Source organism: Gnatocerus cornutus, chromosome 4 (genome assembly GCF_029298725.1).
Source record: "Gnatocerus cornutus isolate USDA-ARS CGAHR chromosome 4, icGnaCorn1.1, whole genome shotgun sequence".
NCBI classification, from domain to species: Eukaryota; Metazoa; Arthropoda; class Insecta; order Coleoptera; family Tenebrionidae; genus Gnatocerus; species Gnatocerus cornutus.
The window spans coordinates 3,291,487-3,307,303 of record NC_142236.1 but is presented as its reverse complement, the minus strand read 5'-3'; the positions used below and the strand labels follow the sequence as shown (position 1 = coordinate 3,307,303).

Genomic DNA, 15,817 nt, shown 5'->3' with positions numbered 1-15,817 from the left:
GCCGGCTCTAATTACATCAAGTGGGTCGTGTTTTCTGAAAAACTCAAAAACAGTTGAAATTCTCAGTGCGCGTGCGCAAAGTCAATTTATAAATCAAAAGCTGAGATAAAGCGGTGCGGTTGCAGTTGCTCGCGTTTGTTTTACTGACTTAATTACCATGGCAACGAAACAGGGTGAGTTTTTCGCGCTTTCTCCTCCAATGGTTGGAAAGATTCGCACGTGACTTTTTGAGGTTAGATCAGGGGTGTCCACTAAGCAATTTTTTCCAGTTGGCGATTACAAGCTCGGCTCCTTGATCATCGAAGGAAAAACAAAACAAGTCTATGACCTCCCCGGCTCCCCCGATCTCTGTCTTTTATTGAATAAAGACAGGATCACAGCAGGCGACGGTGTCAAAGCCCACGACCTTGCAGGAAAGGCGGCAATTTCGAATAAAACCAACGGGAAGGTGTTCCAGATTTTGAATTCTGTGGGTATGTGGCGAGTGGTGGCTTTTTTTGGGGGTGGTAACTGGCGGTTTTAGGGGTGAAGACGTCGTACGTGAAGGCGGCGAGCGATGTGGCATTCATTTCCAAGAAGTGTGAGATGATTCCCATTGAATGGGTCACGAGGAGACTGGCCACTGGGTCGTTCTTGAAGCGAAATCCGGGGGTGCAAGAGGGTTATCGCTTTTATCCCCCCAAGCACGAGACATTCTTTAAAGATGATGCAAATCACGACCCCCAGTGGTCCACGGAGCAGATTATCGCGGCAAAGTTCAAGGTCAATGGATTGGAGATTGGTGAGTGGCTCTTAGAAGATCCAAAATTGAGGAAAAGTACCACGGCGATAAGTTCTTTTGAAATTTGTTTTGTACTTTTTATCGGAGTCGTGGAAGATCAATACAACTGCGATTAGAGCATGACGAAATTAGTATAAACAGGATGTGGGATTTAAACACTTCCAACCTCAAATTTGGGCGCATTTGACGTTTCATGCAATGCGAATTGTCGTTTTCCCCAGGGCCCACTGAGGTGGACATCATGGTCCGCACCTCCATCCTCGTCTTCGAGGTCCTGGAGAAGGTCTGGGCCTCCCGAGACTGCGCCCTTATCGACATGAAAATCGAGTTCGGGGTCGACAAAACCGGTAAGCAAAAATTCGCCGGTTCAGGAGATTATCGTTGTTTTTAATTGCAACAATCGATAATCAGAAATCAGGCCGTTGCACCAACAAACGAAAAACATATTTGTTTCTCGGCGTTTTGCAACATGTTTTTTAAAAGGAAGAATTAGAATAGGTCATGGTGGCAACATTGCTTATCTTTCTAGGGGAAATTCTCGTGGCTGACGTCATCGATTCGGACAGTTGGCGACTGTGGCCGTCCGGGGACAAACGACTGATGGTGGACAAACAAGTCTACCGGAACTTGGCAACGGTTACAGATTCTGATCTCGACACAGTCAAACGCAACTTTGAGTGGATCGTCACCCAACTCGACCATTTGAACCCACCGAATGACCATTTGGTGGTAATTTTGATGGGGAGCCCATCGGACCTGCAGCACTGTAAGACCATCCAGAAGCACTGCCAGAAACTTGGATTGAACACAGAACTGAGAGTGACTTCTGCCCATAAAGGCACGGAAGAGACCATCAAAATCGTGCGCTACTACGAAGGCCTACCCTTAAAAGTCATCTTCGTGGCAGTGGCCGGAAGATCCAACGGCCTAGGACCCGTCATTTCCGGAAACTCGCCTTTGCCCGTCATCAATTGTCCCCCTCTAAAACCTGACAACGTGGAAAGAGATGTTTGGTCGAGCTTAAATGTTCCCTCGGGATTAGGATGCTCAACTGTTTTGTACCCGGAAGCGGCGGCCTTGAGCGCTGCCAACATTATCGCTTTATCGAATTATTTAGTTTGGAGCCGACTCAGAGTGAAACAATTAGATAATTACGTTGTCTTGGCCAAAGCTGATAAGGAAGTGAGATTTTGAAGGAAATCAATAAAATTTTTATAAAGCACATAATTTATTCAGTCGTACCAACCTAGTCGCTATCCTCCTCGACTTCCGTTTTTGGGGGAATTCGCGCGGGCGTCCCTCCGGTCATCGATGTTCTTCAAAGTCATCCAACGCTTAATACTAGAGACTGCCGGCAAAGGGAAGTTGAGCTTTTTCGTCAAGTACATGTAACACCTCTTGTTGCTTAAATGCCGGATGGTGTACCCCACAGCCATGTCATCGTTACTCCAATAAATCTTCTTTTTCCCCGACAAAATCTTGATCTGGGACTGTGAAAAAACCTTCGATAACAACGTCTTTTGCTGTTGGAGCGACAGGAATGCTCGCTTCGCTCGCAGGTACTCCTGATGGCGGTTCGACAACTCCAAATCCTTGACTTTGTAACTCTCCATTTGGCGCGCCAGCGTCTCTTTCAGACGCGTTAAATTGTTTTCTAACGTCACCACTTTGTCCCGGAGTGTCTTGTTGCACTTTTGCAGTGTTACCAACTGTTCTTTCGTCTCCACGTGTTTGTACTTTTCGACGACTTGGACCGGTCGGTCCTCCTCCACGACAATCTCCGCAGTGATTGGGAGAAAAAGAGTGGGAACGGCATCGTATTTCAAAACTTTGGTGTAACAAGTCATGTATTCGATAATTTTGACTTCGGTAGTGTAGCTGTCGTCGTCGAAATGCACCGAACAAATCCGAGCTGAAATTAAGTTGGTAACACTGGGGAAAATAGGGAGTTTGGTTACCTGAATTGGTATTGATTTCTTCGGGGGTCCACCCGCAGGCTGCCACCCACTGTTGGGTTATCACCGGGTGTTTGGGAAAGACGTAGTAGTGGACTGAAGGGGCGGCTGTGGACGTGTTGGAGTTGGTACAGCCCCAAACAGAACACGACATCCTGGAAATAAAACTACAAGTGTTTTAAAACTGTTTATTGGACGCGACCCATCGTTGCACAGCCGATAAAGAAGGCAGCGGCATGTTTAGGGTGTTTTTAAGGTATAAGTAGCACTCTTTATTGCCGATGTGTCTTAGGGTGAAGGCCATGGCCATGTCGTCGTAGCTCCAGACCACTTTTCTCTTCCCCAGAAGCATGTTGATCTGCGCTTGCGAAAACACTTTACAAATCAAGTTGGTGATGACTTTCCCGTTTTGTTTCCTAGGGTATTTTGCGAGCAGGCGTGCCAACCTGTACAACTCCTTATCAACATTATCAACTTTTTTCTTATAGAGGGTGATTTTCTCCTGGATTGGCTTCAACTCCTTCAGGAGCTTATCACATTTCGCCGTCAAATGGTCGTTCAAATCCACCGCCTCTTTCACCTCGTTGAAATTCAGTGGTTTCATGAGTTTCACTTCAGGCATACCGACCATCCATCCTAAATTCTCCCTAGGAACCGCGTCTTCTTTCAGTGTTGACAGCCCCTCATCCTCAAAATCACTAGATTTGAAATGATCTGAACAAACTCTGGCGTTTTTCGTGGAGTGGTAAGCGGAGACTCCGCACTTCTCCTTCCAGATTTTAGCAGTGTCGTAGTCTTCTGGAAACACAAAGAAGCGGTGGCTTTGGGGCGAGTCCGAGAAGTCTTCGTGGTAATAATTGGGGCAAGAAATAACGGTGCATTTCGTGAGCTGCTGGGGCCTAAAGCGAGACGTTACATGGGGGCGCAGGGGTCGGAAATACGTACCATTCGAGCGGATCTGTCATTTTATACGTGCAGAGAGCTTTGAAAGTACTTACTTGTTGTCAATAAAGTGGGGTTAGCGTTGTCAGCTGTCAAAGTTCGGATTCCACTGGAGTTGATTCGACGACAGGTTTAGTGGAAATAGTGGTACGTCGAATTTCGGGGAGCTTCATCGAATGATCATACAAGGGATGATTTAGATGCTAGAGTGACTTCTATAGAAGATTTAAGAGTTGGTTGAGGAAAAAACTGTGTACGCAACACTACGAAATGAGAAAACAGCCTTCAAAGATCATTTTATTTGAACCTTCTTTCCTACTTCGTTTTTTTTGAGTTCCTGCTGGATCTCCTCCAAGGTCTTATTCTTCGTCTCCGGCACCAACTTCCAGCACAACACGAACCCCACTAACTGTACCCCCCCAAACACGGCAAAAGGTACCACCAAACTGTAATGGTCTGTCGTAAATTGGTAAAATTTGGTACTAGTCAACATGCCAACAGCACCAAGGATGTTCAACAATCCCACAGCTTTTCCTTTAACATTCGCGGGAAAAAGCTCCCCTGCTAATAAATTGATAATGGACCCCACCCCCAATAAGTCAAAAACTCCAAATAGGATCAAGACCACCAAAGGCAGTACTGTGGAACTTGACAAATCGACGCTGGTGAAGTCTCTAACAGCAAAGAAGACCGCGTTGATTGTTAGCGTTAACAAGGCTCCTGCTAGTGATGTCAGGAGGAGCGGTTTGCGACCTACTTTATCGATAATCGACATTGTGAAGACTATGGTGACCATTTGGATGCACAGTAAGATGACAGCAGCTAGTTGTTCCGAAATGGTGTCGGTGGCTTCTTTGAATAACAGTTGGGTGTAGATTAAGAAGACGGCGTGTCCACTATACTGTTGCACCAAGACTAGGATGACCATGATCATGGTGGCCCTCAAGTTCGATGTGATCTTGTACAAGTCTTTGTAACATCCTTTTTCCGACATTTGACGCACCACGTCGGTGGTAAGGAGAGAAAACTCACGAGAAACATCATTGGAGCCGCGGAGCTCCTTCAAGCACTCTTCAGCTTCTTTGAGTCTGTTCTTCATTATCAAGTAGTAAGGACTCTCGGGCATGATAGTGAAAGACGCCATGAAGCAAACTGAAAGACTTAAGTAGATGAGCGCCGAGTGATAGATGCTCAAGCAGCTCCCGACTATGTTAGTGAAGAGCACCCCTAAGTTGACGGAAAAGGCGAAAGATACTCCTAACGACCCTCTGAATCTCGGCTCCAAAATCTCACAGATGTAAATGGGGAGAACTGTGAAGCAAGCTCCTTCAGAGCACCCCCCGATGAACCTCCCCACGTAGACCAAGAGAACTGAGTAGTTGGAGAAGTAGATCATCGTCATGGAGGCCACCTGAGGGACCCCAGTAAGAAGAATCGTGGCTTTCCGACCAATCAAATCGAGGAGAAATGACCAAACAGTGATACCAACTATATCACCAATGGGGCCTATGACGGCCATGTACGAAGCCTCCTCGGTTGTTACATTAAAGGGGTACTCATCGGAGAGAATTTTGGGCAGGGACGGACTCGGCCAACCTAAATGGATGCCTGTACAAAACCACGCCGCTGAAACTAAACGAAAATGAAAGAAAAGTGTTCAAATTTATTACCAGAGGCTGCGGCAAGGTACTGCGGACATGTGTTCTTGCAACGGCACAGTTTCATAGTGCGGAAATGAGAAGTTTGCACCTTTTGGAGTAATAAAAAAGTGATTATATTTCAAGGACTTGTTTATTTACATGCTTTGTGATTACGACAGAATTGGGCAGCTTTATCAAGTCATTTGCATGTCATTAAACAAACGACGGAAGCTACAAGTGGAATCGTAGCAGTCAGTGATTTGATATGACTCACTCTGACTTGACTACACCTACCTTAAGCTGAGATAATTCATATGAGACGACTTATTCTGCTTGAATCAACGGTTATAGCAGATATCTCAAAATTGAGTCGGAATAAGAGAAAACTACCTTGACGATAGGGTAGCCTGGGGGCTCCCAAAGAGATGAGCCCACTTTTGTTCAAACTGAGCCCCAATCGAAAGAATTAGAGCCAAAAGTATACGCAATCCTCTTTCGATGTAAGTCGACACTACATTGAATCCACGATTTTTCAAAAACGAAAAAATAATTTTGCCCAGAGACACCACATTCGAGTTCCGATGGTTTTTTATAACTCACTCAATGCAAATATGAATTTCTATCTCTAAAATATTCGATTTTGAATTTCGATGTAAGCCTTTGACAGTTTGCCCCGTGACGTCACATCTGTCTCATCCTCCATTTTCATGCTTGTCTGATGTTAGAAACAATCCGATTAAATTTCCCTGCTAAAAATCAACCCTCATCACTTTACTAACAAGAATCAGCTTTAACCTCTCCAAAACTTATGGTTTAACAGGTGAGCACCCCCCTTGCGCACAACCCCCCGATTTTCATAACGATTTTTTACCTTTTTTTTAGAACTAGCCGGTCGAAATGGAAGGCGAACAGTTTTCGTTATGTTGGAACAACTTTCACAGTAATTTGAGCTCAGGTTTCAACACGTTACTTAAAGATGAGGATTTAGTTGACGTTACTTTGGCTGCTGGGGGGCGATTCATGAAGGCACACAAAACGGTGTTGTCTGTTTGCAGCCCCTTTTTCAAGGAGTTGTTTCGGGCGAATCCTAGCAAGCACCCGATCGTGATTTTACCAGACGTTAACTACAACGCGCTGTGTAACTTGTTGAAGTTTATGTACCAAGGAGAGGTCAGTGTGAGTCAGGAAGAAATTGCCACCTTCATGAGGGTTGCGGAGATGTTGAAGGTTAAGGGGCTGACCGACAATAGCTCGGCGTCGTCGTCTTCTAGTGTGAGTAGGCCTTGGAATCTTTTTAATGTTGGCACCACTGAGTCAATAGGCAGTGCTACCAATTTAAAACTCGGATAATCTGTAGGAGTCCAACGGCTATCCTGCCTCCAGCCGCAGCCCGTACCACCCCGACCAAAGACCGATGATGAAGCGCCCGCAGCGCCCCGTCAAAAAAGTGATAAAACCCTTACAACCCCTGCGCCCCCTCGAAAGTCCAAAGCCCCCAAAATCGCCCCATCCGCCCCCAGCAAAGAAGCCCTACATCGAGGAAAAACCGGAGGAGCAAGAGTACCCGGAAGCCCTTATAAAACCCAAAGAAGAGCCCCACGACGATTCCGAGAGTAATTCTTCCCAGAAATTCGAAGACAGCATGGATCTGTCAACTATGCTGGACACGAAACTGGGCGAGTCTTCCAGTTGGCAGCCCCACGAAATCAACAGACCTCAGGATTCGTCGACGCCTGGTAAGTGTGGTCTTGGAATTGCCGTAAAATTGATGTATTTTGGTACAAGAGGTCTTGCTTTGATGGGAAACGTGAGTTGGTGTGAGGTTTTTGATTTTTGGGTGGTAGCACTGATTTTGATTCGATTTTGTGGACAGGGACGGTTTTTTATAGTAGCAACGAGTCCATTGCGTTTGGACCCATCACACTGAGAGAGATCGAAAGAGACTTTAGAGATCCACGCGTAAAAGTCGAAAGAAGACGCACAACTGAGTAAGTTCAGTGAAGCGTCTTTTTCGTTTTTGACGGCGTTTTCTAGTGGTTACCTTGAAACTAACGGAGAAACGGAACGTGAGGCTATAAGCTGGCCAGATTTAGAAAGTTCCAGTGATGATTCCTTTTCTATCTTATCGTAAAAATCATTTTGAAAGCCGATCCGGCTGTATGGACCAAATAGTTGAGGTCAAATTGCGTTGCTAGATATGATAAGTGATCTGTCCGTTTTTGGTCTCAAAATACTAAATCTAAAGGACCAGAATTTCGAAGACCAGTATCCAAGGAGGCTGTGAAATTTTGAGTTGGTAGCCTTAATAACATCGAAATCGCGCTGCCAACCCTCAGTAAAATAATACACCTCCAACTTTTAAATACCTTTTTAGTTATATGGCATCTCCTCGGCTCGTTGTTTTCTTGCTGTTGGTAGTATTAGCACTGTTGCATGCAATGCCATATAATTGTGTAGTTGTTGTTTGTTGGTTGGTATTTAACTGTTCAAGTGTATTATTTTATCTGCAGGGACCCTGCAGTGCATTCTGGGAAGACGGGGAAACCCACGACTGATTGTCGACGGTTACGTCTTCTACAAGAAGAGCGTTTACAAAGGAAAAGCGTTTTGGTACTGTAAAAACAGTCGGACACCTGAAAAATGTCAAGCAGTTTGCTGGACGATGAACGGGAATATTGTTAAGTGGCCATATATGCACACGCATCCTGTCATTCCTGACGTTTTTAACCCCGATGAAGACACTGAAGTTCCTATACAAAACTTACAAGAAGTGTTGTGGCAAACATCATATAATTAAATTAGTTACGTTAAGTTGGTACCCGTGATACTAAATTTCTTGTGATATTATTTGACTTTTATTTTAAGTTGTAGTGTAGCCACAGTCGTACCAACCGATTTCAGTGAATCTCTTTTGCCATTATTTTAGATGTAGTTTTTTTACGTGATTTTGAGACTGTCTCCGTTTGTATTGTAAGTTTTTTTCTAATAAAACTTTTAAAGATTGTTATACTCTCAGTGCTACCAACCCAAGTGGAATTGTTAAGCCCCCTGTTGAACTACTACATTTTTGTACAGGTGGCGGTCTGATGCTCCTAAAAAGCGGCCGAGGCCAACTAGTTTTAATCCACGACGGCCATATTTACATCCATTGTGATACGAAAAACAATAGACATATTTGGGTGTGTGTCAAGAAGAAAACTTTGAACTGCGAGGGATGTTTGACGACACTAAACGGACCAATCGTATTGTCATACAGTGGTCATAACCACCCACAGTTACAAGATGTCATACAAAGACTGCAAGTTCCTAGTTGTAGTGTGTCGCCCGAGCTGATGTAACGCGCCATATTGAAATTTTAGAGTTATGACTTCAGTTGGAGAGACTTTGTTGAGTACCAAATATTTATTTTATTTTAGGTTACATTGTTGAATTTAGATTTTAATTTATGACGTTCTGTTGATTTGAAGAATTATTTATTTATTTATTGAAAGAAGTTACGTTTTGTATTAAGTTTCAATAAAGTTGGAACGGACTTGTAGCGCTACTGCTTTGACCCTGACTACGCCACTGCGTGGAGATTTTCGCATCGATATGTTGGTACCACAGAAATTTCTCGAACTAGATTTGACATTCTCGATCTAACCCTACTTTTCCTGTTTGTGTTTTCTGATAAAATGGCAGAGAAAATTGAAGAGGTAAGTTTGGAAAGTGATTTCACACAACTTGACCCCAATTTCAGTTGAAGAAAGACGTCGCTGAACTTCAAACTCTGGAGACTCAAGCGAAAAGACACAAAGTAAAAGACATCCTGTCTTTGGAAATACGGAAGTTATCTTCAGAAATCATTCGGTTACAAGAGCAGCTCAACTCCGCGAAAGCCGCCCCACAAGCAGCCCCCATTCCCGCGAACAAGCGCTACCAAATCAAAATAAACAACTATGGTAAGACTGTCTTTGCGCCTGGGCCCCCCTAAAGACACTACTTCTAGCTTGGGACCAGTCGGCGAAATTCGTGAAATTCTACGTCACGCTTGAGAAAGTCCATTCCATCTCTCAAGAAAACGTGACTTGTAGTTTTACCAGCAAGTCTCTGGAGATGACAGTCAAAGATTTGGAAAACAAAGACTATGTCTTCACTATTAACAATTTGTTGGAGAATATAAACCCCGAGGAGAGTACTTGGAAGATTAAGACCGATATGGTCGTTATAAGTGCCGCTAAATCAAAGAACACCAATTGGTCTCATGTCACTGAGCTGGAAAAGAAAGTCAGTGATGCCAAAGAGGCGAAATTTAAGTCGGAGGACAACGCTGATCCCAGCGAGGGGCTCATGAAGATCATGAAGAACATGTAAGATTTGAACAGATTTGATTGAATCTAATCAAATCTGATCCCATTTAAGCTTCTTAAATCTTTTAGACGGATTATCCAAATTTAATCAAATATTTATTCGCATTTAAGAGCCATCATGATCAATTTTAGAATTTTCAAATCTTTTTTAGTCAGATTATCCGAATTTAGTCAAATATTTATTCGCATTGACAGCCAATTTGATCAAATATGGTCATTTTTAGGGTTTTCAATCTCTGTTAGTCGAATTATTCAAATTTAATCGAATATTTATTCGCATTTAACAATGAATTTGGTCAAATATGATCAATTTTAGGCTTATTTAATTAAAGACCGTCGTAACCAGCTGAATTCATACAGCCAAGTTAAAATGTATTCGAATTTAGCACAATTTATACGAATTTATTCAAATTTCAGGGGTTCAAAGTCGCCTAATTCAGTAAAAAATAATCGAATTTAGACCCCTAACTTAATTATTTCGGAGATTGATGTCAAAGTTTTCAATATAAATACAAATACGATGAAATTTTGGTGAATTTAATCAAATTTAATTTATCTTTGATCAGTTTAGTCAAATATTTAGTCGAATTCTTTGACTCATTTTATAAATATCCATCAGCTTAAATTGGTAGGCGGAATTTAACCTAAATTTAACACTAAACTAAACACTAAACACTGGAGGCTAAATTTAATCAAATTGACGTTCCTGCAGGTACGAAACTGGCGACGACGAGATGAAGCGGACAATCGCCAAAGCTTGGACTGAGAGCCAGAACAAAGTTTCTCCACTTCCTTAAGTATTATTTTTACCATTTAGAATGTAACTTTTACTGACACTGCAGTATCTAAGATGTCAGGATTTTTTTTTACGAAAGTTTGTGTAAATTACAACAAAGACTTTACAAATTATTGGTGCAAATATATTTGACCCGGCGCATCCACCATTTTTGCAACGCGCATTTTGCCCCAAGTCCATGAAAAATCTTTTAGTTTTGTCCTCATATTGTCGATGGTTGTTTTTATATCAAAGGTGGGAAGATTGTTTTTCGGTACGAGTAAACGAGAGTTTTTTTTTCTATGGTATATTAGAAACAGGTAACGTATAAGTGAACCGTACTTATTGATAAAACGATCGTGAAACTATCAATACAATTAACTTAATCCTACGTGGTAAAATTGCAATAAAACTCGTGGGCAACGAGAAACCCGTCGCTTATAAAATCAACCGAATAAAATTCTTATTCTAGAAATCGTGACAGTGTTCGTACTTCATTAGAATAGACTTGACCTATTTGATACTCTGAAATTTTAATTTTGTACAAATTGTGGAATTTGTTAGCCTTGTAACGATTAAAACAAGAACAATGCGAACGTATTTCAATTGCTAATGTGTATGTAAAAATCCGGGGTTAAGTCGCTTTAATTCGAACCAGCCAATGAGAAGGCGCCATTGGTTGTCAGCTGATTGGTTCCAACTTCCACTAAACTTCGTTGTCTGTCACATCAAAATTTCAGAGCATTTTCGAATTATTGCATAAAAGTGGCAAGAAACCTAACATCGTACCTACATCTCACAGCCTTAAGTCGCTGAATGAAACCAGTGGTCCCAAACCGCCCGGTTTCTGCTGCTAATTTTCCGCTTAAGTACGTTGTTTGTAAAAAACGTAAAAAATCTATGAAATAAATAATTTTATCAACTTGACTAGTAAAAATTCGCACTGTCTTTTATTTCCTTGTTCACTTCGTGAAAAGTCGTCGTCATCATTTCCCTAGTACGGTCCATGAGATCGCTCATTTCCTCCGCCGTCACATTTTCGGTGGAGATAGGTGGTAACACTGTGATGTATATTTTACCTGTAAAAACCCATGAGGGACTCCCCCAGACAGTCGTACCAACTTACCATGATCGAATCTCTTATTCGCTTTGTCGAGAAAATAATACTGACTGAATACTACCGGTAAAATAGGTAACTGTGATGTGATGGCGAGATGAAACGCGCCCTTTTTAAACATGTGGATTTGACCGGTGTTCCGACGGGTGCCCTCGGGAAAAACCCACAGCTTAATCTGGAAATTAAGACATGAAATATGAAAATCAAGGCCCGTTGGGGTGCCACAAGGTGCAACATTCGGCCCTCTCCTATCCAACGCTTTTATATTTGTTTATATTTATTTATGCAAACGACGACACGACTGCTGATGAGCCAATTAGCGTAATGCCTCATTTGCAGTAAAAGCACGTGTCGCCCATAACAATAAAACGAAGCATCGCATCGGCGACTTTTGTGTTCTTTTCTATTTAAACTGTTTGACTTTCGCCTTATCGTTATCAGCTAGAGTGGTACATTAGAAAAATGTCGTTATCGTTCACAGAAATCGACTTGGTGTGGTAAAAACGTGACAATCGGAATTTCAGGAACTGTAACGACTTATGTAATTTGGGGGCCTCAAGAGGCGGATCTGGGACCTCTATTATTCAATTTCAATCGAAAAAAATTGGGTTTCCGGTCATCACGCGAACTTCTAATACAAATCGAACTGAAAAAATTATTGCTTGTGACCCTTTCTAGTCTCCTTTTACGTCACCAATATCTCTGATTGCGCAACGTATTTATTGTTACTGTGGCTTGTTATGCAAGTTCATAAAACTTGGATAATAAGCAATAACTGTTTTAATTACACTTTTGTGATATTGTTTCTTCAGCGATTTTCATTGTTTACAAGCATCTAGTTTTGGGGGTCACTTTTTAATATCACCTTTGATTGTCCTAATTTTTTAAGTCGATTCGTCTTTGGACTTCATTTTCAAATTTCGTCTTCTATAGTCCGAATTTTTGATTTCAAGGTTGGTTTCGAACTTCTAATCTGAAAACTCACATAGATAAATATCAACGATTGGGTTTCGGACTCCCCGGGATTTGGACTTCGCATTTTCAGACGCACTAATTTTGGTCCTAATTGAGCTTTGGATTTCATAGTCAGGCGGTTTGAGTCCAAAGTTTTACTTTCAAAATTGATGATTGGACACCGTAGTCCAATTTTTTACGATATTTTTGGACGTAATTTCCAAAAATTGGGTTTCAATTGGCTTTTTGGACTGAAGTCTAACGTGTAACTTAAATATTCAGTTTTGGAATTCATGTTTGTACTTTAGGCTTTGGACTTATCATCTGAATTTAGAAATACTCAATTTTGTATTTGCAACTTTCATTTCACAGTCCAAATTCTAAAAATTGGCCTTCGGCATTGCAATATAAGACAACTTTTTTTTTCTATATTTTTGGACTTCGCTTCCAAAGATTGGAATTTCATTGGCTTTTTGGATTTTCTATTATTGCAGTCTTACGTGTAACTTAAATATTGAGTTTCGGTTCCATTTCAAACAGTCCAAATTTTTACTTTTAAAATTGGCCTTACTACTGCTAGTCTGCGTATTATTTTTAAAATTAATCTGACAAAAGTATTGTCAGGTTTGGACTTGAAATTTCGATATAAAACACTCCGAATTCTCATTCTAAAACACTGTACTTCATTTTTTATATTATCTTTGGACTTTATTTACAAAGATTTTTAGCTAGATCTTTGAAATTTGGACTATCGAATCTCAAGTTTTTTTTATAATATTTTGAATGTATAAATAATGATCACGGGCTTTAAATTTAGTTTTGGACTTCCATTTTTATTTATCAGTTTTGGACTTATTTGAATTTTGAAATATCGTTTCTTAAGTTTTTTATGACCAGTTAAAAACAAATTGAAATTCTTGAAAGGTCCGTTGTGGACTTTATACAGTCCAAATTGTTATATTCAGTATTTCAGCAATTTCAGTAATTTCAGGAAGTAAAAAAAAATGATAGTTTTGGACTTTATATTTTCCGGTTTCGGACTTTTAGCTTAGAAATGATACAAATTTGTAACAATTCGCAGGTGCCATTGTTTCCCCGATTCCGCGGCCAATCACCCTCACAATTTTTCACGAAAAACTCACGCGATATCGACCCCTTCAAATCAAGTTATCTAGTCGGAAAACTTATAAGCAGGAAAATCCCTAAAATCCCTTTCAAGGCCATTTTCTCCTATCGTAATATTTATTACTGTTTATTTATTGATCCCTCAGCATATTTACGCCTCTGAATATTTCTATTTATAAATCGCAAACAATAATATCAAGATGAAAGGCCATTTATCTCAGACCTAAAGGCGTAACAATGCGAATGAGAACTTAATGGTCCAAAAAATTGATTGAGATTTCGATCTACAAACAGTTATGTTATCGGAAGTTAAAACATGAGAGCGATAAAACACTGACAAGTGTAAAAATAATAAAAAACGCGCCTCCACTCACCTTATCCTTCTTGATGGTTTCCGCAGCGTCGTTCATCAATTTCTTTGCTTTTTCGCTGTTCATCCTCGGAATGAAAACGAGCCCGCATAGCCACGCCGCCAACCCAAAAGGCCACGCGTAAAACAGCTCCTTTTTTGCCACGACCGTGCACTTGTCCATGACCGGCCATATGTCGAATAGTCCTAAAACAGGCATGATAGCCCCCTTTTTTGGCTCCACAGCCTTACCATACCCAGGATATCAATAGAACTCTGATGATTCGACACGATGATGCACGCCTGCTCCTTCTCCAAGTGTTCTCGTCCTCGGAGGATCCAACGGAGCCCCAAAAGCGTGGATATGTGGTGGCACAAAGCCGAAGCAGTCCTACGGGAACTACTTAGCTGGGAATGAATGGACACTTGATACTTACACCAAGTTCCGGACGTTTCGGGCCTTGAAGATGAATATTGGGATTAGAATTGTGGAGTTTATCATCACGATGCCGTAATACAGGAGGAATTTCAGGTGGTATCTGAAGACATGACTAGATTCGTACAAAAAGGGGAGGATTAGGATACAACCGGCGAGGATTATTTCTGTGTATGAGGCGTTCATGGTTATCGCGGCGAGAATGTGGTTTAGAGCATAACTGCGATTAATCTAATCGATTTTTGGGCTTATAAACAATATTTAAGTCGAACTTACGCGGCACTTGACAGATGACAAGGTGAGGGGGCGGGGCGAAGCAGCGGCGTGCGCAAAAGTTTTACTGGTTGCCTAAAACACACTCCAAAATAATAACTCCAATTTGCCAAAACAACCAGCCGAAAATACCAAACACGAAAATAGAAGCTGGGCATTTATTTATACTCCCATTTTTTTTATATTAGTGTTTTGATGCCGGGCAACCCACTCTGCACCAATGTCTTTTCAGAGACGATTGACAGGTACAAATTCCACGGCAGTTGTGAATAAAATTATTTAAAATCCGCGAAAATTGTTCCGGTGCTAATTGATCTTTTTGAAGAATTTTGTACTAAAAAAGAAAAAAAGATGGAAAATCAACTGTGCTCTAATTTATTTTAAAATTTCAGATAATTTTTCAGAAATCCCCTTTCACAAGTGTCGTGGAAACCGTAAGTTTGTACGATGGCGCTGCCAGTCTCGCAGCCCACTATATTCTAACTACAAAATCCGATAATTTCTAATTGTTACAATAAACGCCCCGTTGTCAACCCCCAGGTATCAACCCCACACGTTTTAGCCCTCAACCCCCACAAATGATCACAGTTTTCATTCATAATTCCTTCGATTTTCACCCCCTTGAAAACAGTTGAACGACTTGACATTCACCTGTCATCGTTGTAAAAATTTCAATAACCTCTTGCAGATGGAGAAATAAACCGAAAATGTCTCATCTCGAGACAACGCTGAAGCCCCAGCACCGACTTGATCTCAAATGGTTGAAAAGCGACCTCCAGAGTGTCCTCACTGAAGAAGACAGTTTGATAAGTTGTTGGAACAGACTAATAAGCGATGGGGAGGTCACGGGGGCTTTCTCGGACGGATTGTTGAACAGTGCGGGGGTCACAGCGCGAAAAGGAGAGTTTGGGAAGTACTACTGTAACCAGAAAGTGCTGACTTGTACTTGTTGTGATGGGATTTGTGGCCCCTCAACGGGGTGCAACTGCCAGCCGTGTCAGAAGTTGGATAACGAGGAGGCGACGCAGAAAGAGGTCAAGGAGCCTCTACCCAGCACTGAGAGCCTGTTGGGGCGCTGGGCATGGACACCTCAACCTAGTAAGGAGCGCCACAATCTCAAC

At 41.7% G+C, this 15,817-nt stretch overlaps 8 protein-coding genes across 12 annotated transcripts in view; 4 read left to right on the top strand and 4 right to left on the bottom strand.

The window, feature by feature from the left end:
* Positions 1–23: 23 nt before the first annotated feature.
* Paics (PAICS bifunctional enzyme) lies at positions 24–2,008 on the top strand. Its single transcript, XM_088033628.1, has 5 exons — positions 24–173; positions 270–473; positions 524–781; positions 1,003–1,128; positions 1,311–2,008. Exons 1-5 carry the CDS (start codon positions 158–160, stop codon positions 1,973–1,975), a joined length of 1,269 nt encoding a protein of 422 aa, XP_087889754.1. The 5' UTR covers positions 24–157; the 3' UTR covers positions 1,976–2,008.
* Positions 1,991–3,826, bottom strand: LOC148176033 (uncharacterized). 2 transcript variants are annotated; one of them, XM_088033630.1, is made up of 3 exons: positions 3,735–3,826; positions 2,740–2,903; positions 1,991–2,693 (listed from the first exon to the last, which is right to left on the bottom strand). In XM_088033630.1, the coding sequence occupies exons 2-3, from the start codon at positions 2,888–2,890 to the stop codon at positions 2,035–2,037; spliced, it is 810 nt and encodes a 269-aa protein (XP_087889756.1). In that variant the 5' UTR covers positions 2,891–2,903; positions 3,735–3,826; the 3' UTR covers positions 1,991–2,034. The 2 variants fall into 2 exon arrangements, with proteins under 2 accessions (XP_087889756.1, XP_087889755.1); XM_088033629.1 differs by having other exon boundaries at positions 2,740–2,891.
* Positions 2,911–3,771, bottom strand: LOC148176034 (uncharacterized). The gene is made up of 2 exons (XM_088033631.1): positions 3,682–3,771; positions 2,911–3,635 (listed from the first exon to the last, which is right to left on the bottom strand). Exons 1-2 carry the CDS (start codon positions 3,699–3,701, stop codon positions 2,915–2,917), a joined length of 741 nt encoding a protein of 246 aa, XP_087889757.1. The 5' UTR covers positions 3,702–3,771; the 3' UTR covers positions 2,911–2,914.
* Positions 3,827–3,961: 135 nt separating the features above from the next.
* On the bottom strand, positions 3,962–5,446 carry LOC148176032 (trehalose transporter 1-like protein). Its single transcript, XM_088034277.1, has 2 exons — positions 5,349–5,446; positions 3,962–5,310 (listed from the first exon to the last, which is right to left on the bottom strand). The coding sequence occupies exons 1-2, from the start codon at positions 5,401–5,403 to the stop codon at positions 3,971–3,973; spliced, it is 1,395 nt and encodes a 464-aa protein (XP_087890403.1). The 5' UTR covers positions 5,404–5,446; the 3' UTR covers positions 3,962–3,970.
* Positions 5,447–5,989: 543 nt separating this feature from the next.
* On the top strand, positions 5,990–8,850 carry LOC148176031 (uncharacterized). Of its 2 annotated transcripts, none has more exons than XM_088033920.1 (4): positions 5,990–6,138; positions 6,201–6,590; positions 6,676–7,054; positions 8,394–8,850. In XM_088033920.1, the coding sequence occupies exons 2-4, from the start codon at positions 6,216–6,218 to the stop codon at positions 8,654–8,656; spliced, it is 1,017 nt and encodes a 338-aa protein (XP_087890046.1). In that variant the 5' UTR covers positions 5,990–6,138; positions 6,201–6,215; the 3' UTR covers positions 8,657–8,850. The 2 variants fall into 2 exon arrangements, with proteins under 2 accessions (XP_087890046.1, XP_087890045.1); XM_088033919.1 differs by lacking the exon at positions 8,394–8,850 and adding an exon at positions 7,829–8,320.
* A 48-nt stretch (positions 8,851–8,898) lies between these two features.
* Positions 8,899–10,576, top strand: LOC148176030 (calcyclin-binding protein). The gene is made up of 4 exons (XM_088033923.1): positions 8,899–9,013; positions 9,058–9,259; positions 9,307–9,667; positions 10,380–10,576. The coding sequence occupies exons 1-4, from the start codon at positions 8,993–8,995 to the stop codon at positions 10,462–10,464; spliced, it is 669 nt and encodes a 222-aa protein (XP_087890049.1). The 5' UTR covers positions 8,899–8,992; the 3' UTR covers positions 10,465–10,576.
* A 93-nt stretch (positions 10,577–10,669) lies between these two features.
* Agpat1 (1-Acylglycerol-3-phosphate O-acyltransferase 1) lies at positions 10,670–14,766 on the bottom strand. The gene is made up of 5 exons (XM_088033921.1): positions 14,425–14,766; positions 14,245–14,378; positions 14,013–14,194; positions 11,569–11,734; positions 10,670–11,521 (listed from the first exon to the last, which is right to left on the bottom strand). Exons 1-5 carry the CDS (start codon positions 14,607–14,609, stop codon positions 11,370–11,372), a joined length of 819 nt encoding a protein of 272 aa, XP_087890047.1. The 5' UTR covers positions 14,610–14,766; the 3' UTR covers positions 10,670–11,369.
* Positions 14,767–15,138: 372 nt separating this feature from the next.
* HERC2 (E3 ubiquitin-protein ligase HERC2) overlaps positions 15,139–15,817 on the top strand; it is a 30,073-nt gene continuing 29,394 nt past the window's right edge. For 2 of the 3 annotated variants that reach the window (XM_088034171.1, XM_088034172.1), the window contains exon 1: positions 15,252–15,794. In XM_088034171.1, coding sequence (XP_087890297.1) covers positions 15,404–15,794 — 391 coding nt within the window. In that variant the 5' untranslated portion in view covers positions 15,252–15,403. The other variant, XM_088034170.1, reaches the window with a different exon arrangement.

Excerpts from the sequence above, each read along its gene's own strand:
- Paics (XM_088033628.1), top strand. Across the intron at positions 782-1,002 it reads GGTCAATGGATTGGAGATTG|GGCCCACTGAGGTGGACATC; the intron begins GTGAGTGGCTCT and ends CGTTTTCCCCAG. Across the intron at positions 1,129-1,310 it reads GTTCGGGGTCGACAAAACCG|GGGAAATTCTCGTGGCTGAC; the intron begins GTAAGCAAAAAT and ends TTATCTTTCTAG.
- LOC148176032 (XM_088034277.1), bottom strand. The coding sequence starts at position 5,403 with ATGAAACTGTGCCGTTGCAAGAACACATGTCCGCAGTACCTTGCCGCA. Across the intron at positions 5,311-5,348 it reads GTACCTTGCCGCAGCCTCTG|TTTCAGCGGCGTGGTTTTGT; the intron begins GTAATAAATTTG and ends ATTTTCGTTTAG.
- LOC148176030 (XM_088033923.1), top strand. The coding sequence starts at position 8,993 with ATGGCAGAGAAAATTGAAGAG. Across the intron at positions 9,260-9,306 it reads AATCAAAATAAACAACTATG|CTTGGGACCAGTCGGCGAAA; the intron begins GTAAGACTGTCT and ends CACTACTTCTAG. Across the intron at positions 9,668-10,379 it reads ATGAAGATCATGAAGAACAT|GTACGAAACTGGCGACGACG; the intron begins GTAAGATTTGAA and ends ACGTTCCTGCAG.
- LOC148176033 (XM_088033630.1), bottom strand. The coding sequence starts at position 2,890 with ATGTCGTGTTCTGTTTGGGGCTGTACCAACTCCAACACGTCCACAGCC. Across the intron at positions 2,694-2,739 it reads AGAAATCAATACCAATTCAG|CTCGGATTTGTTCGGTGCAT; the intron begins GTAACCAAACTC and ends ACTTAATTTCAG.
- LOC148176031 (XM_088033919.1), top strand. The coding sequence starts at position 6,216 with ATGGAAGGCGAACAGTTTTCGTTATGTTGGAACAACTTTCACAGTAAT. Across the intron at positions 6,591-6,675 it reads CGGCGTCGTCGTCTTCTAGT|GAGTCCAACGGCTATCCTGC; the intron begins GTGAGTAGGCCT and ends GATAATCTGTAG. Across the intron at positions 7,055-7,828 it reads TCAGGATTCGTCGACGCCTG|GGACCCTGCAGTGCATTCTG; the intron begins GTAAGTGTGGTC and ends TTTTATCTGCAG.
- LOC148176034 (XM_088033631.1), bottom strand. The coding sequence starts at position 3,701 with ATGACAGATCCGCTCGAATG. Across the intron at positions 3,636-3,681 it reads ATGACAGATCCGCTCGAATG|GCCCCAGCAGCTCACGAAAT; the intron begins GTACGTATTTCC and ends GTCTCGCTTTAG.
- Agpat1 (XM_088033921.1), bottom strand. The coding sequence starts at position 14,609 with ATGAACGCCTCATACACAGAAATAATCCTCGCCGGTTGTATCCTAATC. Across the intron at positions 14,379-14,424 it reads CGAAACGTCCGGAACTTGGT|GACTGCTTCGGCTTTGTGCC; the intron begins GTAAGTATCAAG and ends TAGTTCCCGTAG. Across the intron at positions 11,735-14,012 it reads AAACCATCAAGAAGGATAAG|ATTAAGCTGTGGGTTTTTCC; the intron begins GTGAGTGGAGGC and ends CTTAATTTCCAG.